Below are 24,070 nucleotides of genomic sequence, written 5' to 3'. Positions count from 1 at the left end.
ATTCAGTGTGAACTTCTTGCGTTTCAGGTACAAAGTTCTTTGTATGCTGAAGAGTGCTTCTTTCTAAATAAGAATTAGGGACTTTTTCTTTAAAGCAGCTGGATTTAGCTAAACGCTGAAAGGATTTGATTTAATAAATGTCCAGTAAACCTATTTATTAATTTTAATCTAACAATTAATATTAAAAGCATATAATTAGTCTTAAAATATACCTTCTATTCAAGGGCTTCTGAAATCCTGTTTCTTTGAAGAAAAAAATCCTGGTTTTGCAGACAGTGTTTGAATCTTGAAATAACCCTCTGATTTCTATTTGATTTCTGGAACTACAAAAGGTAACTGCTGCCTTTTTAAAGAAAAATACCCACAGGCTGTGGCTCTTGAAGACCTCTCTCTTTAGTGAGGAATTCATACACTAATGGTCAAATTGGCTTTGCAGCTTATTACACTAAATTTTCAAGAATGCTTAGCTGACAAGGACACTAAGTTTACTCTTCCTCACAGGCAGAGAACACTTCTTAAAATATTAAATGTGACCCCTGAAATATAAATATGTCCATATATTTAAAAATAGACTTGAATTACCTCATAGGTATGTGGTCCATGCACATTGTGTAATTGGGACAGCCCTCTCTTTCTTTCTCTTTATCTGTCTCTCTCCAGGGAAGGCAAATAATCAAGACTTTGCTTAAAGTGGCAGCACTATAATCCCCAAGAGTGGAAAGCTCATTCTTTGTCTACAGGATGTCTGGGGTGATAAGTAGCTGTTTTATTAAAACTCATGCAGTGTTTCTTTGTCCTGGCAAAATTATCATTTGCTGTTTGGTATGGTCAGTTTAAATGCAATGCACCCTGAAATCTAAGGCATGGAATGAACTAACGGGGTGGAGATGGGAGGTTTTGTTCAGTGCTGTGTAAACAAGGAAAGTCTGTAAAGTTATAGTTTTGAATTTTCACTTGGAGTTATTTTTATGCCACAGTAGGAGCTTTCCTTTGGGTTGATCAGTGCAGTTGACAGTATGTCAGTGGAATGAGAAATGTGAGTTTTTCTGCATAACCCAGGTCAGCTTAAAACTCATCATATGCCACATCGTATCTGATATACATTCATTGTGCTAGTAACGTTGCTGTTGCTAATTCAATTATGGACATTTGTGTGTAATACGTTATCATTACAGGTCAGAACTGTGCACTAATTTAGGGTGGCGTGAGCTAGTGCGCTCTAATAGACATGCAGTTGCAGATACCTCATTTGTATTTACCGTAGATGACATGCAAATCTGGATCTCCTAAGTCATCTGTTCTTGATTTACTAAATGAAACTTTTATTCATGGTGTGTGCTATCAGAAATTAGGCTGATTCTGATGCAGCCTAATTAAGCATGCTCATGGTTATATCCATCTTACTGAATCTACTCATGCTGGGAACAGAGTATGTCTATGTAGTACCTTAATGAACTGGGCCTCCCTTGAACAAGCAAGATATGACCAAGACTTAACAGATTAACTTTTTTTTAGCTCTTCCCAAACTTTCTTCCTGATTTTCTTTATTCATTTACTTCAGAACTAAACGCTGTTGGCCGCCTTCTTCAGTGAAAGCCTGTTTCTGCACAGGTTTCTGATAAACACACACTTGAGTGCTAAAATAACTGATTTTGCTCTACAGTGTGTAAATCTGTTGCTTCGCACAATTCTATTAATCTTCATCCTGATAGAGGAAAACTATGAGAACAGTTAGAAAGCAGACTATATTGACCAGGACTGCTGCTTTACAAAAGCTGTTGCTACCTCCTAACTGCTTGTTTGCCTGAAATGAGGATTTCTCATTCTTTTTCCCGGTAGAAAAACTGTGCTTCTGACAGGAGTGTTCATGAAACTCCTCTAAAAAGTGAAGCACATGGGCCAAAATAGTCATACTTACATGGTGTTTGCTGCAGCTTGAAGTTGTAGCTGAGGTGTATTCTGAGAGTCCAAGGAATATCACACTGATTCCTTTATGAAATTCAACATGAACAGAGATATTAGAAATGAGAGACGTTTGCTGGCCACTCTGGGGTTAAACATCTCTTTCTTGATCTCAGCCCCTGCCCCCAAAGTTATCCAAGCAGTGGGGAATTTCTGCAGTCATTAATTGTATTTATACTTTGGCTATGTCACATAGAAAGCTCCCTAAAACTGTGTGTGTTTTTTTAATCTTCTGACAAATATATCAGCAGAAGTCTCTAGTGTGGCCATCACCTCTGTTTTCAGAGGCTGTGCATTGGTTGCTTCTTATCAGCGCTAAAATACTCATAATTTATTTCCACATTAGCTGCCTAATATAATATTCTGGCTTGAGCATGCCTGAGGTCTTTCTGACACTGCATTTTGGGCTTTTAGGGGATTTCACTCTCAGGCGTTATAAATCACACTACATGGCCTTTTTATTGCAGTAAGTGAAGCCTGGAGCAAAAAAGGAGAGAGGAACTGAAAGCAAAAGCTTTGAGGGGGAAGGAGCAACCAGATTTTGGAGAATGGCATTCAGGCCTGTTGCAGTGCTCACCAGTGTTTCCTCTGCCTGGTTCACCGTGGCAGAAATCAAAGTACTGAAATGCATGTGCTGGGGTAAGGTGGTGACTTTTCCCCATCAGCAGCACATCTGGTACTTGCTATATTGTCCGGGGGAAGTATGGGATTGCCTTGTAGCCAAAGTCAGGTGGGAAACTGTGAACAGCAGGCTAAAGTGACACAGGAGCAGGTTGCCCTGAGAGGATGTGACATCTCCATCCTTGGAGATTGTTAAGATTTGACTAGACTATGATCATCAAATATGACCTGATCTTGTGTTGGTGGTGATCCTGCTTTGAGTGGGAGATTGGACCGGACAACCTCGATCGGTTGGTCCTTTCCAGCCATTGCTTCTGTGGTTCTTGGTGCTTGGAGATCTATTACATCAGGTTCTGTAATTCTCCCCCTTAGCATTAATTCCTTTCCTGGCTCTTTGCTTTGCTTAGTCTGCGTACCACTTGTGAGTACTGGATTTCAGTGCTTTCAACATACCATAGGTGGAGCTTTTTTATCAACACCGTGCTGACCTCTTATTTTTCAACCTGCTTTTCTATTTGTACGCCTACTTCATGTAAAATCTATAAAGGCAGAACAGATGCACAGGCACCTAATAATAGCACCAGGTTCCTCTTTCTTGTTCTGTGCCACTGGATCCATGCCTGAGACGTCTTGGCTCAGAACAGTGAAAGTGGGAAGAAGATGCTGGTGCTTTCCTGCACGTCAAGAGTTGTGTTTGTGGGCATGCAGTGCTCGAACAGAGATGTAAGTGGAGGGAGTGCTGTGCAATACGGAATCCGTACTGTGCCCCGTGCTCTGCCCGACTGTGGTAGGTCAACCGAAGCAGCATGTGCTTTCTGAAAACCATCACCAAGCTTCTTTTGCCATGGCCTGGCTCAGCCTCTGTAAAGGTAAGGTGTTGCGTTGAGGCAGTGTGTGTTCTTTTGACCTTGAATCCTAATGCAGAGGCAGGAAGGGGTCTGAGGCAACAAGGCTGCTGTGCTGTCCTCACCTGCACTTCTGTAGCTTTGCCAGTACATGTTTTAAAAACAGTTTTGGAGACATCAGTAAAAAAGCTTCTGTTTTTTTGCCACTGGCAAAGAAATAAAAATATTTTTATAAGTTAGGGTAGTGGAGTATATTACTGCTTGCTGCCTAGCAGGGCAGGTAGGGTTATGTCTGGCAGATAAAAACCTGCTATAGGTTATTTTTATATTCTGTCACCATGTAGCATTTCTGGCTTCTCCATGCTCTTGAGCATTACTAAGACACTGGCCTTTTAGCAGAAAGTATTTTGTTGCTTGTTTTGAGAAAGATTCAAAGGCAATTCTCTGGTGGGTTTACTGTTGCCAGATGAATGCAAGATTTCTCAATCAAGTATGTCAGCTGCAAATGTCTATAGGTCAGTTACTGAAAGAAAAATTTGAGTATATTTGAAAACCTGGCAGAAAGAATATATAAAACCTCCTGTCCTGGTGTTCAGAGGACCATGACAAATTGGCAGACTAATTTTGAGTTTTGTTAGATTGCTCTCTATGTGTATTAATGTATACATCTGACTTAAATCCAAGTAGTTTCTCAGCAGTCCAAGTGCTGTGCAGCTGGTGTTTAGTTATTGATTGTATTCACCTTACAAGCTCTCTGTGAACCCAGAGTCCATATCATGAGCATAATCATGTAAACTAAGCTTTCAGCAAAGTGGCATTTCAGTCTGAAAGGTTAGATAAAGATTGGTTAAAATCTTGTAAAATCACTTTCTTCACACAGCAAGTCTGAGGTATAAACCTGATCAAACTCAGACTTCAGACCTTTTAATAAGATACTAGCATGTGCCTCTGAGAACACATTAGAAATACTCATTGCTTCCAATAGATCTGTCACCTTAAAATTAATTTTAGAGAGTTGAATTTAGGAGTGCCTTTTTTTTTTAAGATGTTGGTATATCTGCCCAACTACTTCTTGCTCTTTCACATCCAACAGCCTTGAGGTCTTACAGAGATGTTTAGAGTCTGTGCCCATAGTTGCTCTTGCTGGATTCTCTGTAGAGAAAACAATTTCTAAACAGTTGGATAGTTTATTTTTCTAATGTGGTAAATGTGAGTTTTGATCCACTATTGGGACACAAGGGTAGGCTTTACTGTGGTGAAGTTCTGATCTGCTGTCTATGACTGGCATTGCTCTGTGGTTAACATCCAGCTTTGAAGGATGTGTCTACGCAAGGTGAGATATGCAGAAATTGTAGAGATATGCTAAGAGGGGGGATGAGAAACCCTTTTAAATGAAGGGGAGGAAGACATGAGGGGTTGTGTGAACGGCAGCGCCAGCAGTTCAGCACCACTACCCTGGCAAGTTTGGGTTTTGCCCCTTTCATGTTTCTGACCCAGGCAAGTCATGCCATCAGCTTGCTTCCCTGTGTAAGCCTGGGAACAGGAGGACGCTGCAGATGTGCAGTGCAGCTTGGCAGGTGTTGTACTGCACTCTTCAGTGAAGCTGTAAGCAGGGATATAGGGTTTGGTAACTTGGCTATCCTGGTGCTTGGGGCTGGGAGGGAATCCAGGCGGAGCAGTGGATGCAGGAACAGGGGAAAAAAAGCATCCATGAACTTAGACCTTCCTATGCTTTTTTTTTTAATGATTAGGAGTCCACGGTTTCTGACACCCTCGTGTTCCCATACCATTTAACATTTATGCACGGTTTGGTTAAAGTGCCTACCGTACGGAACACAGAACCTGCTCTGGCGAGCCGCGGACGGCGGAGCAGGCGGTGGAGCTGGCCGTTGCTCCAGGCGCACCGGATCGGAGGGAAGGTGTCGCGGAGCGCCGGGCGCTGCTTCCCTGTCGGGGTTGCGCGGCCGCCGCCCGGGCGGTGCAGCAGAGCGGCGGGGGCGGGGGCTCCGGCCGAGCCCAGAGGAGCTGCCCGAGGCGGGGAGGGGCGGTAGCCGTGGGCTACCGCGCTCGGAGGTCCCCGTCGTTTTGGTAACGCAGGGCGAAGCCGCAGCCGCCGCTGTCACGGGCGGAGGCGGGCAGGGGGCGGCACGTCCCCCGGCCCGTTGCCGGAGGGGAGCGGGACGCCTTCCTGCGGGGGGTGCACGGGGCTGCCCCAGCGCTTTGTCTGCCTGCGCCGGGCAGGGCCGCCCCGCGGCTCGGGCGCTCTCCGCGGGCCCGCCACCCGCGGGGGACGGCGGATCCCCCCGCACGCACGGGGCGAGCGGCTCTTTGTGCGGGGGCGCGGGGCGGGGCGCCCCCTCCCCCTCCCCGGGCGCAGCGGGGCGGCCGCGGCGCGGCGGGCGGCGAGGCGCGGAGTCGGCCGGTTGCCATGGCGAGAGGCGGTCACGTGGGGCGCGGCGGCGGCGGGGCTGACGTGCGCGGCGGGGCGGGGCGGCGCGGGCGGGCGGGCGGCGACAGTCGGCTGCCGCCACCTTCCGCACACCAGCAGCGCGGGGCTCTGCGGAGCGGCGGGAGCGCCAATGCCCGGACCGACCCAAGCCCTGTCCCCAAATGGCGAGAACAATAACGACATCATCCAGGATAACGGGACCATCATCCCCTTCAGGAAGCACACGGTGCGGGGGGAGCGCTCCTACAGGTACTGCGGCGGCGAGCGGGGCGGCGGCGGCCGGGGGGGCTGCAGCGCGGGGGGCGGTTGCATAAGGCGGGCGGGCTGCAGCCCCTGCCGGCGGACGGGCGGGCGGCCGGGGGCTGCGGCGTGCGGCGGCGCTCGCATTGTCCGGCTGGCAGGCGCTTGGTGAATAGGCGGGATGTCTGCGGGGGCTCGCTCGCCCGGGCGGAAGAAAGGCGGTTAGAAATAATGAAGAAAAAAAAAAAAAAACACAAAAGGAAAAAAGGGGGAAGGAAAGGGGGGGGGGGGAAGGAAAGGAAGGAAATAAAGAGCTCCGCGCAGGCGGGCAGCTCCCCCTGGAAAGAGCCGCAGCACCTCGCTGCGGATCTCGGAGGCGGCGCCGTGCGGGAGGCGGCGGCCGGGGATGGCGGGGCGCGGGCAGCGCCTGCCTGGCCCGGGTACCGCACCGGGCACTGCCCTGCGGGGCGGCCGCGGCCGAGCGCCCCCCGCACAGCGGCCCGGGGGTGCCAGCGACCCCCGCTGATCGGGGCGGGGGTGACAGCCCCCCCCCTCCCCGGTGTTTGCGCGGGTGGGGGGGAGGCGGCTCCACCCGCCCCCCCGCCCGCCGGGGCCAGCCTCATTTTCTATTTATCTATCGTTTTTCGTTTGGGGGGGGGGGGGGGGGGGCGCACGTCCTTTGTCGCAGTTGTAGGGATTTTTGTTGAATGGTCTGGCATGCGTTGCTGGCAGCGCTTCTGCATTAACATCCCTGACAATATGTTCCGGCAGATAAGCTCATTAAAATTGTTTGCATTGTTTGATAAGGGTCGCGGCGCAGCCCGGAACGCAACTGGTTTTATGTGCTCCTGGCTGCCGACTCCAAGGGTGATAATACAGCCGGTAGCTCCCCTTATGTTAACATACAGTTATTTTAAATACTGCCTGGATGACAGCAAGCAATGCCTCTGCAGAGAACACGCCCCTTAAAGCTGATACTCAAACAGCAGGAAATGATGCTGCTTGCAAATATCTGACTAAAGTGGCGAGTTGTTTGCTCGATTAGATGAAAACAAATGTGGATGACTTGGCTTGTTTGTCGGAAGAAAAATCACAGTGGGGTTTTTTTTTTTCTGCCTGAGGAGTAACAGAGCTGCTACCGGCATCGCTGGCCATCAATAACCTCAGCGGTGGATCTCATTGTTGATCATAGGCTGATGGGTGGTTGTGAAATGTGTTGGAGACCCAAGTGTGTGGTTTGTCTCAATACCGCAAAATCTAGCCTGTCCCTCTCTCTGAATCTATTGATGCGTTGTGTAACGAAGTCCGGATGCACACATTTAGCACAAAGTAGCAAAAGTGCTTTTGTGAAGACCTATTTCTATTTGCAGAAAGGTTGGAGCTCCTACTTCCTATGTCTAAATTTCAGCTGAGCAGGAGAAGGTTCTGGTTTAGAGCAAAGCTGTTATTTCTATCACATGCCTAAGCAGAAATTTGCAATAGATTTGAAATTAATTATTGTGCATCTACCTTTGGTTATTCTGACATGTCATGGATGTGTCATAGGTGCTACTGGTTGCTATCTCACTGCTTGCCTTTGGAAGGGTTCTCTGGAAAATCTCTGTTGAGTGGGGTTCTCCATTATGCTTTTGCAATAGGCTTGTATGTGATTTTCTGCAGCCATCAACAAGTTGGTTTTCTTGTCCTTCTGCCTGTCATATCGTACACTGAACTATGCCTAGAAAAGGCACTTTGTGAGGCTGCTGTGTTAAGCACATGATGACAGATATAATTATATACTTGCCCAGTTTTCCAGAAACTGGGAAGTTATTCTGCATCTGAGTAGCCTTTTATCCAGAGGAGTGCTCCTTAGTCTTGTAAAGCTTTGTATCCATTTGTATCCATACCTAAGGCAATATAAAGGAATGTAGAGCTAGTAATACTAAAATCACATGATTTTAGGGCAGTAAGTAAATAATCCAATTCAATGTATTTCATAAATAAACCTTTAATGCACAAATAAAAATTGCCACTGGGGAATCTTATTTAGGCTTGCTTTGCCTTGTGGAAACCTACCCTGATTTACAGAGTCCTGGCACCTTTATCTGTTTATTTCCCCCTTTCTTCAAGGGGGGAAGCAATACTTACTTTGTTTTCATCTATTTCTTAAGTGCTTTATGAAGTAAATGTCAACCATAACAGAAAGGGAACCTTAAAATATGTGGAAGCTGTGGTGAAACTTCTCCTTGATACTGGAGAAGAATGGGCTTTTAACTTCCATGAAAACCTTAGTAGTTAGACTAGTTTGGTCCTTGCCATGTTTGTGTTGCAGCAACATCACTAGATGTAACGGATTAATACTGTCAGTGTGGTGCCATGCTGACTTGGGAGCAGCCTGTACAACTTCGCCATATGACATATTGCTATGCCTTTCATTGTCGGGCTGGTTTGTTCCGTCTGTCTAGAAATATGAAATAAATACGTCATTAAGCACAGCCTGGAGCATGACATCAGATCAGCAGTTGTACGGATCGGGAAGTACGTACTTTGCTCGCAATGCACTTGTGTACTGCAGCTTTGCTTGTAAGTTAAACTGCATCTATCATGCGTGTAGAGGTTCAGTATTTGCCTTTCACTTCTCTCTCCTGCAATATGAGCAAGGCTTTCTCATTTTACTTTTTTTAACATGCTCTGTTCATGAATATTTTAAAACAGAAGTGTTTGTTGATCAGAGTAAATTTATGCTTACCAGTTTACCAGTAGATATTCTCCCACTTAAAAAAACCCACAACTAAACAAAAAACCAATGTTGCTATTTAAAATACCAGCTCCTACCAAAGATTTGATATCCAGATTCTGAAGTAGGTTTAAAAAGGGCTGAAGTTTATACTGTTTTACAGCCTAGGAAGCTGACATGATAGGAGCTGCCCGAAGTTATCCACTGAGTTGAGGATGCAGCAAGGAGCTGAACCTATACCACGAGTCCCAGCCATGTGCTCCGTATGCAAAGCCACAAATAGTTTTCCCGTCTTCCAAAGGACATATTAAATTTTGCAGACAGGGACATGCAGGCCTGAGGTGTTAAGTTTCTTATCCCAATTTACTTAGCTGGTAAACGGAAACCAGGCACTTTGGCATAAAATTCAGTCACACGGAGATGTTACCTTTCAGAGTAAATAACTGTAATCAATCTGTATTTCTCTAGTGAAATGCTGTTGGCCCAAAATAGACTTGAGCTCATTTCAGAGAACGGCATTACATTTAATTATAGTTTTACTTGCATGATCAAAGACGACTGAAAAAAATCAATGAAAAAGCAAATCAACAGCTGTGTGGAGAATTTTTTTAAACAGGGCATGTCTACAGTGCTTTTTTGTGAGACTCCTGGCATCTTATGTGGTTGAGCAGCTCATCACATGTTTAAAAGCTAGCTATACAAAGAGTTTGAATACTTTCAGGTTTGAATGGCACACCTAGCTTAAACCACTGGGGTCTAATAGGGACAAACTGTTGTACTCTCCTTTGTAGGATACCATGCCTAACTCTTGGTTTATCTATGTGCTGCTAGAAAAATGGCTTTCTCGTCCTTCATACACCAGTTATATTTAGTTTTGTATGCAGAACTTTCACAAAGGGGGCTAAATTCCTGATTATTTTTCTTCAAATCACTAAACTAAAATAAATTAAAACAAACAAAAAAACCCAACCCCTCTTTCTGATCTATGAGCATGTCCTTTTCTAATGGTATCTGGTTTAAATGTTTGGTTTTCCTGAGTGTTGTCTTCCTTTTAGCAGCCATTAAGCTACTGATGTGCGATGGTGCTGTCCATAATAATGAAAGCTGGACAGAAGCCATGACTTCCTCACCCGTGGCTGTAATGAACTGTGGGGTGTTACAGAGTGTATCTGCCTGTCTTTTACTGCAGTATGAGCTGGTAACTTCCACGATGGAAGTCGTTATAGCAAAATCCGTTTTGGGCTTTGCCTTCCAGGCTCCCGATGAATTGCTGGACACAGGCTGGCCCCACGCGACAGAGCATCGTCCCCACTGCAGGACGTGCCCCTGTTGCTGGCAGCTCAGTGCCTCCGCACGTGTGCAGCTTGGCGCAGGGTACAAAGGGAGACTTACGGCTTCGCCTTACTCTGGGAAGAAGGCATTTCTTGCTCTAAAGTTAGGTTGCGTTGAATATGGTAACTAGGTAATTCCACTGAAGAAAAACAGACCATACGTGTTGATAAAAATAATATATTAAAGGCCCAAACTTGCTGAGAATGGGGAAGACAATACAGAGTAAAAGCAGTGAGTTGTCTTCTCACTTCATAGTACAGAGAGGTGTGACTGTTTCCATCCTCTGAAACTGTAAATGCTAGTCAAGGAAAATGCTACTAAATATGTTTTTGAATCTTTTTGAACTGAAACATTATTTTCAGAGGTGCTTGTTGTTGGCCTAAATGCTACTGTTGCAGATTACGAGAATTTTGCCCTAGATTTCACTGGAAGTAGGAGAAAGGCAGTAATAAATGTTTGTTTTAAAAAAAACAACCCATAAATCACACCCAATAATTTTGGCTTGAGCTTTTCTAGAAGTGGTATTTGTGATAACTCCCTTGTCTGTCAAGCATCTGGACTGCAACAGGATAGTTACTAGCTATCTGAGAGAAGACTCCTGATGCCTTACAAACAACAGCTACTAGCCAGTGTAAGAGGGACCGTGCAGAAATCTTTCCTTGGTTCCTGTGAGCTTAGGTACCCTCTATTTTCTCTTCTTTCACTTTCATAAAGCTGTCATTCTGTCGCTGCCACTCTTCATTAATCGTGTTTTCTGATTAGGGAGTACTCTGCCTAGGGAGAGCTGTTTTGGTGAATGTCTTCTGCTGGGCAGGTCCAGCTCTTAAGGGTGAAACTGTCTGATGATAACTGGGAATCACATGTGAGTGCATGGCAATGTCTCAGAAGGTTATGAGGATGACTCTGCTCAATACTGCATTGGTAGTTTGAAGCCTAGATAGTCTGTGCCTGTGTTACTGGGCTACCTCTCTTGACCTGGATTTAGATCTTCCTTGAAGGAAATACCTTCACAATGTTTTGGCACTTGTAGCTGTTTGTTAAAATCGGGGGCTAAGAGAGAGGTAGCTTTATGGAGAGGGGAAAAAGGAAAACAACACCCCGCAGACAGCCCAGTTTGTGTGAGGAAATGAAAGCAACTTTCAGACAGCACCATCTTCTCAGCTTGCACCCAAGCGCTATCACCGAAAAGGTCTCAGTACGCCTAATTTGCACCCAGCCTCTGTGGGTTTTGGAAACATCCTGTAGGTGGGAGGCTGCATTCTGGTTTTTGTTGCATGGTGTGGGGTTTTTTTAAGCTACCTCGTTCAGCTGCATAGCAACAGCAGTGTGTTTCTGGCATGCTAAAAAAAAAAAAAAAAAAAAAAAAGAGTGGGTTTAGGGTATGTAAGAACTGAACCTGATACTGTCACTTTTAGAAATAGACATTTTGGCTTCTGCCTAGTTTTGTCAATCTAACCTTCCTGGAAAGCAAGCACTGAAAAATATGCTGCATTGTGAAAGAAAGGTGACTTGGAGTTGGGGCTGTGGATCAAGAGAGCCTGATTAAAGCTATTTGAGTTTTCCTTTGCTGCATGAATGGCTAGTTTGAGGGAGGTGCAGCTACATCATGACAAGCAGACTGGAGCACAGGAACGTTCTCTCAGGTGGCATACTGGACTAACCTTTTGAGATACCAAACTTGGTTTGGGGAGGCAGTAAGAAAAAATAAGTGTAGTAGGTTTACATTTCAAGTCTTGGCATTTGAATGAGTGACTTGCTTTTTAAAATATCTCCAGAAGTTTTGGGTTTGGGGGCTGGGGAGGAGGTTAGTTTAATCTGACAGTGTTTTCTCCTTCCTCCTGCCCAAAGCTAATTATAGCGAAGGCTTGGTAAGGAAGAAGATAAATCGTGTGCCAGCTTTTCATTTTGGAGATGCAACTTTCAGCCTTTGTTTGATAATTGGAAACGAGTGGTCTTGCTACATCTGTTCTCAATCACGCAAACCACTGAGCGGGATGGCACGAAGGCTGTAATGCGGAGTAAATGTGGTGGCGGCGGCAGCAAGGCTCACGCTGCACTGGGACAGCATTTGGATAAGTGCGTCCTCCTTGCTCCCTGAATCCTGGCCTCTAGCTAGCGGCGCTGATTGCTCACTTCCAGTATTGGTCCTAGGGAACGTAAATGGAAAACATCCATGTTTCTTCTGTGGATGGTGTTAGCTGAGCACTGCGTAGCTGTTTGGATCTTGCTCAGATCTCTGCTGCCTGACTCACTGATAAAGCATCTTACTTGTATTGTTTCATTATAATTAGGTGGGAGGGGAAGGGGAATATCATCTATAAAATTTACTGAACATGCATTTAACTGTTGGGGTTTTAAAAGTGGTGGCTTTTTAATTTTTAACATAGTTCTGCTGTCTTCATGCTATCGCTTATTTACTTCAAAATTAAAAACTTGCCTGTGATATTTTGACAGAGGTTTGTCTAGTTTTCTGGCAGTATACAGAGTTATTTAATATTTGCTGGAGAAGGCTCTGTATACTGAAAGCACACCTATTAAACGGCTGAGCTTAATTACTCTGAAATTATTTCTTATTTCCCATAGAGCCCCATGCTTAGTGAAGGGTGCTTTTGTGTTAAATCTGGTTTTTTGTTAGGCTGTCCAAACAGGAAACTTAAACATCCATCAGCGAGTCGAGACTTAAGGATGTAGCTTCCTTAGGAAATCCTACAACTGTGCCAAATCGTTCTGCCTGGAGAGGAATACGCCATGCAGGTTGTAGTCTTGATCTCCGGGCCTCGTGTACAGCTGCCTTGTGTTGCTTACTGAGGCTGACGGAGGGAAGGAAGGGGTTTGAAGTGCAGGAGAGGAGGGGGAAGGTGGAGCCTGTGGGTTTGGGTCCTGTGCAGATGAAGGGGCAAGGACAGAAACATTGGTGTGAGCCTGTGTGAATTTAAACAGAAACTTAGAGTGGTCTGGAACAATATTTAAACAAGCTATGGAAACGGACGAATTGTCGGTTTGGATTTTGGGATGTCTTCGTGTGAAATGGGCCCTTCTCCGGTGTGGCAGCTGACAGATTAAAGGAATAGCTTATTTTGCTCTAATGGTATAGTGTAAAGCAACACTGTATGTCCTGTCTTTTTATATGGTTGTGTGTATTGTTTCAGAGGTTTAATTTTCATTATTATGTTCTTGGCGATTTGGAACCCTGAGTGAGATCCATGGACTTTGGTTTTATCTTTTAGGAGTAACTCAAGTGAATATCCCCCCTGCAGCAGGGTTTCTTAGTACCATGCAGATTACAGATAGATTTCCTGCCCAAGCAGCTGTAATTATTCAGAGAGGCACATGAATGCAAATTCTTGCCTGTCACTCTGGAATGCAGTGTTGATGCTCAGAAGGGCTTGCTGGCAATATGTATTAAACAGTTTTGGGGGAATGAAAATTCATTTTGGGCAAATTTTACATGGTTGTTAGACTTTGCTTCTTAAGGTTAATCTCTGTGGAGCTAGTCCAGCAGTATCATGAATAGGAAGCACTGAGATATTTGAAGTAGAGTATGCATTTGCTTTACTTATGGATTCAGTGTTATACAAATCATAGTTTATTAAAATAACTATAGAATCTGTGAGTAATTGTTTGTATGGAAGTGGATTACATGATCCAGTGAAATGAAAATCCCACGGGAGCTTTCATATACAGAAAGACCGTGGTGTGTAGGAGTGCTGAGAACATGGAGGCAATGAAATGATAATTGGTTGAATAGAAGAGGTACATTTTCCTAAAAAGACATCATTCACATGTAAATAGCCATTCTGTTGGAAACCTTGATACGCAGCAAGGCATTAATTGTATTTTACTAGATTATTTTTTTGGGTCCATATCACTCCCTGCCCACATTAGGTTCAAAGTTGTGCAAGATGTAGGCTCTGAATCAGGATCTGAAAAAACTGTTTTCAGTCAACACATTCATGTTGTGTCAGTTGTCAGACTCAAGGAGGCATAAGGCGTATTTTCTTTTTTTTCTTTTAATATGTATTTCTGCCTGCAGAAGTTTGGCCCTCCAATGTACATTTTTAACCTGTGGTCCCCAAGTGTGAAATGAGTTTCCCAGCAACGGGGATGCTGTAGAACCGCCTTGCTTCTTAAGCAGCTCTGGTTGTAATATGATGAGGTGTTTTCTTCCACTACTACTTTAAGCACACACACACACACACACACACACCCCTTCTAATTGTTCCTGAAGTGCTGCACAATATGGACCTGGTGGTGCTGGTGAACAAGATGAACATGAGTCAGCAATGTGCTCTTGCAGGGAAGAAGGCCAAAACCCATGCTGGGCTGCATTAGCAGGCATGTAGCCAGCAGCTCCAGGGAAATGATTATTCCCCTCTGGTGCTTCTGAGGCCACGTCTCTCATACTGTGTCTGAATTTGGCCTCTCCAATTTGAGAAAGACGGTGACATACTGAAGTGAGTGGGGTGGAGGGCCACCAGGATGGTCAGTGGGCTGGAGCACATGAGCTGCATTTGGTCAGCTTGGAGAAGAGCGAGCTCAGGAGAGGGAAAAGTCTCATTGCAGTTGTTAGCTGTCTAATAGGGGAGGTGTGTAGAGAACTTGGAGCCAGGTCTCTGAGGTACACAGTGAAAGGAGGAGAGGCAATAGCAGTCAGCAGCTGCAACAGTAGAAATGGCTTTAGATACTGGGAGAAAAAAATTTACGGTGGGGGACGGTCAAACACTGGAAGAGGTTATCCAGGAAGGCTGTGAAATATCTGTCCTTGGAGAGACTCAAAACTCTGCTAGATGGGACCATTGGCAGCCTTCTCTTGCTGGATCTGCAGCAACGGGAGGTTGGAGCAGATATCTCTGGAGTTCCCCGCCTCCCAGAGCTGCTTTATGATCCTGTCCTGTAACTCTTAGTAGGCATAAACAGCTCTTGAGTTCAAAACAAACACAGCATACAAAACAGTCATGAAGTCAGGCACTTTAAAAGTGAAAGGCATGTCATGCGACAACAAATTTAGTACTGCCAGCCAGATGAAATCATCCTATCATCAAAGGTTTCAAATCAAAAAGAAAAATGTGTGTATGCAGTCTCAGTTAAGACTACCTCAATTTCAACTGTTTTCTAGGTTAATTTTTGCAAAAGCTACACTTCTGCTGCTGCTGCAGTGTATTAATTACTTCATATTGCATTCTCTAAATCACTGGGAGCAGCTTCTGCAGCTTAGTGCCCAGGGATGACTAAAAGTTTGTAGACACACAGTAGAGCAAATGGATATTTTTGCTTTGTCATGTAATTAATTATGTATATTCCAGTTAAAGAATATGTCTTGAAATTAAAAGCTGAAAAGTTGATGCATGACAAAGTCCTGTTCTCTGTATCATATTACATCATCTGCGAGTAGAAAAGGTGTATTGTTAGTCCCTCTATAGCTAGCGCAGGAGCTCTCCCATGAGAGTGCTCTCTGAGTTAGCTTTGCATGCCTCGGACAGCCAGGCTTTATTAAGTGTCTCTTGGTAGGAAACAGCAGCTACGTGTTGGGAGAAGGGCTTTGCGTTTCCCCTTGTTTAATCCTCTGGTTTTCCCTTCTTCACAGACTTGCCCTCTTCTGAAACCGGCGGATGCTCAGTGCCCATCTCCTGCTGAGTCACTGCCCTGCTCGCCTGGCTCTGTGTGGGGGTGTGAGGCGCTTGGAGGCTGCTCAGGCCCCCCGTCAGGAGGGCTGTATAGTATTACAAAATCTCCTTTGCCATTACGTTATGCTTGGAGTAAATCAGCATGTTACTTTAGCCTTTCACCTCCAAACGTATACATGTCAGGGAGGAGGAGGAGGGCAGCAAAACCCTGGATAGGTCAAAACTAAATTCATTTGGTGACTTCATCTGACTCTAGTTGGATCTCATCCCTGCTGAAACTCCCAAGCCTGCCCACAGCCTTTTCTGGACTTAGAAGGCGGAAACAGCAGGAGTCGGGAGCAGCAGGCTGCCTGCCCTGCCAGAGCTGCCACCGAGCTGCAGCGTGGCTGCTGTGCTGGTGGGTTATGCCTCCAGCATCGTGCTTTGGGTGCCTGACAGTGTTGTTTTTTCTTAATCAGGAGTTCTGATTGTTTTGATCCCTTCCTAATCAGGGAAGGACATTTCCATGGTGTAGATGCAGGTGGCTGCTTAGGTGCGTGGCTGTACCCGCATTGTTTTGCCTGGGAGTTCGCGCAGGTGGGGCAGTGGGTTTGGGGCCAAGCTCTTCTCTGCTGCTGTCTTCATTTTCCAGTAAATCTGCATTTGCTAAAGCATATGAGGATCTACTTTCTGAAAATGCAACTAGTCATCGACCATCTAGTGGGAGCAAAAAGATAGGAGGTTCCCTTGTTCTTTGTAGAACCCGGGCTAGGAACTGAGGCTTCCTAACATCTGCAGCCTCTCAAGGCATCCCTCCGCCACCATGATGAGTGTACTCAGCACTGCTGTTACCTTGCATTTTTTAACCTCTTAGCAATCCTTTAGCAGTGTCTGCATGTATGCTTAGTAATCTGTTATTTTCCATGAGTGGAATTAAAAAAAATGAATAAAAGGAGAATTAAACCTCCCATGTGTGTCTTGGTGAATTGAGACTTTGTTTCACAGAAGATTAAGTGTTGGTTTATTCATCAGCTTTTTCAAGGTTTTCTAGTTACAAAATGGTCATAGATCCTCTTTTGTTTTCTAAAATGTAGGTGTTTCTAATTGAATTGTTTACTATATAATGCAAGTCTGAGAATTATTTTTTCTCTGAACTAGTTCCCCCCCTCCCCTCCATCCCCTTGTCTGTTGTGAAAGGTAGGCTGGTTGCCAGTGTCTGTTTATGAAAATTTTACAGGTTGAATGTTGTCCTTCAGGGCATCAGAACAGCAATTCAAGCTTAAGATCTTGGAGTTGAAAGCCTTGGCGGGGGGAGGGTAATAACTGTAAGTAAAAGCAGTTGGGTTTTTTTGCATTGCAGCCTTGCCACGCTTATGTTCCTCTCATTCAGCCCACTTCAAAGATTTTTGTGGTTCCTCATTAATAAAATGCCTTCTTAATTTGTAGTAACACTCATTTCGTACTGAAATTTGTGCATCCTTGCCCCATGTTAACAAATGCCTGTCTGTTCAGCGCCGAGCACTGCTATTGCTTTGTTCAGCTACTCCAAGGTGCAGTTTGAGGTTGCTGTGCACTGCGGTGGTCCATTCCTAACCAGTCTATCTGGGGGGAAATGGTGGTGGCCAAACGCTGTGAATTGCTTCTATTTTATGTAAGCTATTGATAACTGCCTTTCTTGAACCTCCATCCATTGTTAGGAATGTATTTGTTTACTCATAGAAATTGATAAGGAACCTTTCAGAGTATGCAAATACTTTCAGCCACAATTGAGATACCATGTAGTTAAGTGTTAATATTGCATTGTACTTTCAGAGGCAAAGGTGAAGCCTGGAAAAAAACCCTGTTAGTATTGCTGTAGAGTCATGATGTTATGTATTACATTGCTGTACAGTTTCAGTGAAAGCAGGAGTGCAAATGTAGTTGGAAAATAAAATACCTTACTTATGCTATGCAAATATGACTGTCAGATCAAAAAAATTAATTTGAAGTGAGTCAGTGAATGTGGCTTGTCCCCCTCAGGTGCTGTAAGATCTTCCAGGCACTAAATTTTCTTGGAAATTCTAACTGGTCTTTTCATTTTGGTAAACCACCCCAATTTCATAACTATTTAGTGAATAAATTTAAAACTATTTTGTAAAAACTATGCAGCAGACAGTGTAATGCATTGCTAGTTATTGGGCCATCTCAGAGGTTTTGGCTCAAATTGCGTATATTGTTTGAATACTTTTGATTGTGTTTTTCAGATTTGGGGGAACTGAATGTCTGAAAAAGAACCAGTATATTTCTGCCTCTCAGAGAATATGTTTTTGGGGCTTTTTGTGATGGGGTGTTTTTAGTTTTTTTGTTTACTTTTTCAATGTATCATATGTACCACGAAATAATTACCGTCGGTCTTTATAAGAGTTACTCAGATTTGGGTCTAAACAGTCCTGAAGACCCGTCACAAAATTTATGTAGGTCATAACATCCCAGCATTGGCAGGCAGCCTCTCTAATTTAAAAGAACAAAACTTAAAAATGCCCTAATCCAATCAAAGCAAATCTTTATTACTTTAATCTCACTTGCACTTAAACAGGGAGCTGCAGTGAGAACAATAGAACAAAACACTGCTGTGTTAAAGGTAATTCTGCAACATTCAAGCAATCAAAATGTACATAGATCGCTTCAGTCTTGTCTAGACTCTGTAGCACGCTTCACAAACCATTTTAGATCTTTAAGTCAGATGTATGTAAAATGGCATTCAGAATTGCATGAGATGCAGAGATAATAGAAGATTTTTAACATTTCAAGGCTATTTAGTAAAATGGGAACAGTGCGCTATGGATTTTGACATTCAGCATTTCAAAAGGTGTGAATTTCCCCCAATATTACAACCACAGGATTATTTTCTCCTTTTTTTTCTTTATTCCATGCCAATACTCATTGTGGTCAATCTTTAACTGCTTGAGTTTCTGACTAAATAAAGCCTTTATAGTGCTTGCTACAAATATTGCTTCAGTTGCAGTGCTCTGACATGAGGGCCGTGGCTGTGGCCATATAATTTGCTGCTGGAGCACAGTGTAAGTCAAAAGGGAGAGTAAGTTGAACAGTGTTGTCAGCATTGTGCAGGCGCTTTTTGTAGCGTCTTTCTGTCCTCAGGACTCCTTTCAGTAAAGACAACCTCAAGCGTAACTGGCCTCTAATGACTACAGCTAAGGCTGTATGCAGTGAATGTTAAAGAAGCAAGTAAGGTCCAGCTGCAAATCAGCTGCTATTTCAGGACGATATGAAAGGATGAATTTTCTTTATTCAGGGATGCAGCCACCAAGGCCGGCAGGTTCATTCCTTTAGTGATTTTTGTTTTGCAATAGCTTTAATAGAGAAAGCCCTCCCAACAGCAGCTGCAGCAGTCTCACTCAGCTACATCTTAGCCTTTTTGCTGTATCTTCCACTTCAGTAATTTTTGATGTGAGCTCCTTTGTTTTACTGGCAGTATATATCCTGGTGCTATCAGGTGCCAGTTTCCAGAAGGCTCCTCTTTATATTGTCACATAGGCTTTCTACAGCATTTAAAAACTTAGCATTGTACTGTGCCTGACTGTACAAAACCACAAGGCTTTGCAGGTTAAGAGGCGATGGCGTGCGTGATGGGCTTTTACACTACAGATAGATTCGTTGCTGTAATCCTTCCGGTCTTGCCATTATTACCGGTTTGTCATAACGCAGCTTCTGCTGTCAGCAACTGCTAGTTTCTCCTCAGAAAAATAAAGTAAATATGCCTCCTCAAACACCGCTGGATAGCACCTTGTAACAGCTGCAAGTTATCTGTAGCAAGAGCAGTGAAAAATGTCTAGTAGCTGAATGCTCAGTGCTACATTTGTGTAGCCTTAAAAAATTAATACTTCTTTGGGTGTAATGCTTACTGTCAGACGTGTTGAGCCAGTAAATTTCTTGATTGGGGAAACTCCCTAAGTATATACATGATTTTCAGCACCTAACTCATCCTCTGAACTCAGATCTGTGGTGCTTAGTCATGTGTGTGTGAAGGGTTTTTCTGAAATGGCCTGGACTAATTTGTGAAGATTCTCCTATGGCTTGTTCATATTTGTTGGGGGTTTTAATTTTGGTTTCTTATAAGTAAAATAAGGGAGAGTCCTTTGTGGTTATACTACTGTAATAGCCAGAGGGTTTTAATTTGCACCTGTGTGCTCTGAAGTGGGGGATATGATGTGCTATCTTCAATCTGCTTTTAGTTACTGTAGAATTGCCAGGCATCTCTATGGAAGGTGGAAGATCTCAGGTAGATGCTGGTTTTCAGGCTTGTATAAGCCTCATTGCAATCTTATGCTTGAGAGCCTTCAGCCTAAACAAGGGAAAGCCTAATAAGTTGAAAATGTAAATAATGTTATTGGGAAGAAGTAGTAGGTTAGAAGATATGATCAAGTTGTTGGCTACTTGGCCATTCAGAGTATGGCCTGTGTGTCTCCACCTGTCCAGCTGGTCTCTTGCATAGACTTACAAATGGCTATTAGTATGTGTTTTGAATCTGTAGTCCTGGAGAAAACCTGAGCCCCGCTGTGGATGTCGAGCACAGGGGGTTCTTGTCTGTTGCCGACCATGGAGGCTCCACTACCCATGCCTGCTTGTTCTTTTTCCTATTCTTTTGTTTTGTTTGTTCAAGGTCTGTCTGTGTGGCAAACAGGATGTGTGTGTATCTGACCCTTAAATTAGAGCACACTTACTGTAAAGGAAACCTTTCCCAGCTGAGTTTATTTAAAACGTAACCGTTGGGAGGGTGGGTGACAGGAGATGCAAAGACGTGGTGAACTCTTTCAAGAGAAGAGGCTGTGGAAGATTCAGACATATTTTAACAAGTCACTAGGAATAACTGTCAATTGCATGACACTAATTTTTTTTTTTAAATGGAAATTCTGATTCATTTTGCTCGTTTGTTTAAAACTGTATTGATACACTTTCTTGCATACTTGCATGTATAAATGCGATACCTGCGTGTACAAATGTGGAGCTATTGTCTCTAACAAATAGCCTGAACTTTCGTTTGACCCATAGAATGTAGTAATTCATTTGCAGACACAGTGTAATTTGTTAGAGATATCCTTCAGGGCATCATTGTAAAACTCAAGGTTATTCGTTTGCTCACAGTTTCCTGCAGCGGAGCTCCCCACCCCGTGCACTGCAGCGAAGGACGTGGTTTGCTCTCCTGTCGGTTGCAGGATATGTATTTCTCTTTGCAGTTGCTTTTGGAGAGGGATGATGAGGAAATTCCTGCTTTCTTCCTGCATGTGGGTTTTCTTCATCTTTTTAACAGAGTAGACTTCTCTTTTGCTAGTGGTAGCTGACAGTTGTTCTGAGCTCTGTCTGGCCTTGAGAGGCCAATTAAAATTTGTATGGAGTAGTGGCAATTACAGATTTATTTCAAATGTTATTGTCTAAATATCTTTAGCTTTTTTAGAAGTGAGTGGACTGTTCCATATTGAACAGTTGGCTTAATATTGAACTCACTGTTCTGACTCTTAAGTGTATATTAAATTCACTATTACTTGAACTGCCCTTACAAACAGTATGCAATGTGTTAGTTTAATTGTGACAGTGGTAGTATCTTTGTTAGTTTCTTATCTGCGTAAAAGGGCTAAAAATAATAAAGTAAAACCCATGCTGACAGTGACATAGTGAACTTCAGATGCCATTAGGAACAAAGATGATGTTTGCCTGCTCAGTCCTGCCCACCCAGGTGCTGAAGTGAAGCTTTCATGGTTAGCCCTTACGGTGTGGTTTTAAAAGGCACTCCCTAGCTCTATAACTTTGTTCTAGCGCTCAGTTCAATCCAAGCACTTGGTGCATGCCAAGAAAACGACCTTTGCTTACTGTTACACCGAATACAGTGCTAAGTTCATACAATTAGCTGTGCTGTCTGGGAGCCTGCGGGAGGAACTGAGCAGAATGAGGACAGGTTGATTTCTTCTGTACTTTGGAGGTGCCCATACAGCAGCGGGTAGATGGGCAGCCTGGTTCTGGATGAATTTCTGGCAGTAGTAGCCTGACTATTGGAGCGTGATTTTTTTGCACCTGTTTTCTCTCTTTGCTTCCCCCCAGCCCCCAGCAAATGTGAGGATTTTGTGTTTTGGATGTTGATGTCGGTAGGTGATGACAGCCATTTAGAACAACCTTCTGTTTGTGAAATTTCTTAGAAAGTGACCTATATTATGAACTTTGAAATATTGTATTTTAAATTTATTCTCGGGTTTGTGTACTTACACACTTCTATGTTACTGAGTCAAGTTTCATGCTGGTGAGGTTTTTTGGTCTGTTTTATCTTGGTTGCTCCAGCATACCTAACTATGGGCAGAGTTAATTCTGCAGAGAACACAAAGACTGCAGAGGTTATCTATTAAGCTTCAAACAGTTACATCTCTGCAAATTTTCAATGAAAATAAGTCCGTGCAGACCTCGGATGCAACAGGGGAGATCCTGCTATTGGTCATTGAGAGAGAAGGGTGAGGTCCAAAGCTGAGGTGGCAGGACTGGCATCAAAGCTAGGCAGTTTGGTGTCACTAGAGACAAAGGTGTGCAGTCCCCTCCAAACCCTTTCTTTCCAAGAATAATAGTGCAACTTCATTGACTGTTTATTTCTGAGACACCTTGTGCTGGGATTGTTACTAGTGGACTTTCTGAAATCCATTCCTCTTGGGAACATTATTTACTCTTTTCACGAACGATCTTGGTTCAGCTCTTTGAAACCATTGATGAGATAAACTTGCACATGTTCATCTTTTCTCTTGGCAATGTCTTGCGACAGAAAGATGTGACTAGTGTGGAATAACAGGGAATAAAGTCCAGTAGTATGTGTTTCCAGTCTATGTACTTTGGGACTGATGATAAAGGCTACAATGAATTACCTACTCGCAGGAAAAGACCTTAGCTAACTAGAAGAATCTATTTAACATGATGTGGCTATGAAAATTTTTAACACAGAGTGCCATTTTCCAAGGTTTTGGTGAAATGTTTTGAAACATTTCACCAAACACAGTTTGAAACTCTTTGGCTTTGTTCTAGGAGGACTGCTGGCATGGCCAGTAAGTGAAGGGCTGACTTGATAAGAGACTCTGAGGATTGATTTGTTTAATCTAGACTACCTGGACACTGGGACAGACACTCGGTGGTGTCCCTAACACATTATGAAATCAACTCTGGGGAAGAAAAAGCCATTAGAGCTGGTGGATCATGTCAGTGGAAGTATAAATGGGTGAGAGGAAATGTTCCTGGTGGTTTAGAGGGATTGGGCCCCATGGCAGCTCTCGGACCAGGCAGTTGGGGGTGCAAGTCTCAGTTACTTTCAGGATAAAGGTTGGTAAATTGATTAAAAAAAGATTATCTGTTATTGACTCTGTGACTGTTAGGAACTGAATTAATGATCCGAAAGGTCCCTGTCCCAGTAAGAAATCATCATTTGAGAAAGTAGAACAGCCAAATCTTCTAGAAGTTATCTGAAAATGAAACACTGGTTTAGGCAGTCTGATCATCCTGCAGTGACAAACAACTGACAGATAGGTGTCAAATCACTGTGTGTGTGCAGCACTACGTGATGAAATCCCAGGTGTCTGATCCTGTCTGTGTATCTTTAGGCTATGTCTGATTCTATTTTTCCTGTTTTACTAGCATTAACCAGAATACTATAGGTTTGTATGTTCTTTACATTCAGTGACAGCCAGAGAAATATGTTCATAGATTCCAAGATGACATTCAGGAGTTTACGTATCATCGAAGAATAAAAATTAAACCTTCTTTCTCAAGAAATGAGAGACAGATGTGCAGTGATGCAGCAGCTTTTCCTTCTTTTTTTTGAACAGGAAGTGTAAATTCATTGTATCCAGAAAACAATTATCAAAATGTCAAAAATATTTTTTTGTCCTTTTTTTTCGTAGTTGGGGAATGGCGGTCAATGTGTACTCTACCTCTATAACCCAAGAGACTATGAGCAGACATGACATCATCGCATGGGTTAATGATATATTAGCTTTAAACTACACAAAAGTCGAACAACTCTGTTCAGGTAAGAAAGTGTGGTATGATCTACAAATATTTACTTTAAAACCACTTCAAAAGTCTGATTTGTTGAAAACGGGTAATTTTTAACTTTGACATAAAACAGTTACTCTAAGAAAAGAGACTGATGTATGTGCAAAGGAAGCAATTTTGCATTTGTGTTAATCATGGAAAGATAAGGTGCCTTGAGAAAGCATAACAAACGCGGTGTGAATGGGATGAATGTAGCAAAAGATACATAGAAGTAATAAAAAAGTTA

At 43.6% G+C, this 24,070-nt stretch overlaps 1 protein-coding gene across 4 annotated transcripts in view; it reads left to right on the top strand.

Annotated features, from left to right (window-relative positions):
* The window catches only part of MAPRE2 (microtubule associated protein RP/EB family member 2), an 89,485-nt gene that overhangs the window by 26,459 nt on the left and 38,956 nt on the right, over positions 1-24,070 (top strand). For 2 of the 4 annotated variants that reach the window (XM_037379432.1, XM_037379434.1), the window contains exon 3: positions 23,691-23,818. In XM_037379432.1, coding sequence (XP_037235329.1) covers positions 23,691-23,818 — 128 coding nt within the window. Of the gene's footprint in view, positions 1-5,919; positions 6,127-23,690; positions 23,819-24,070 lie in introns of those variants that run through there. The other 2 variants (XM_037379433.1, XM_037379435.1) reach the window with 2 other exon arrangements.

The sequence above is a fragment of the Falco rusticolus genome, chromosome 3 (assembly GCF_015220075.1).
Source record: "Falco rusticolus isolate bFalRus1 chromosome 3, bFalRus1.pri, whole genome shotgun sequence".
NCBI classification, from domain to species: domain Eukaryota; kingdom Metazoa; phylum Chordata; class Aves; order Falconiformes; family Falconidae; genus Falco; species Falco rusticolus.
Note: the sequence above shows the minus strand (reverse complement) of the source record. Positions and strands in the feature narration are given on the sequence as shown.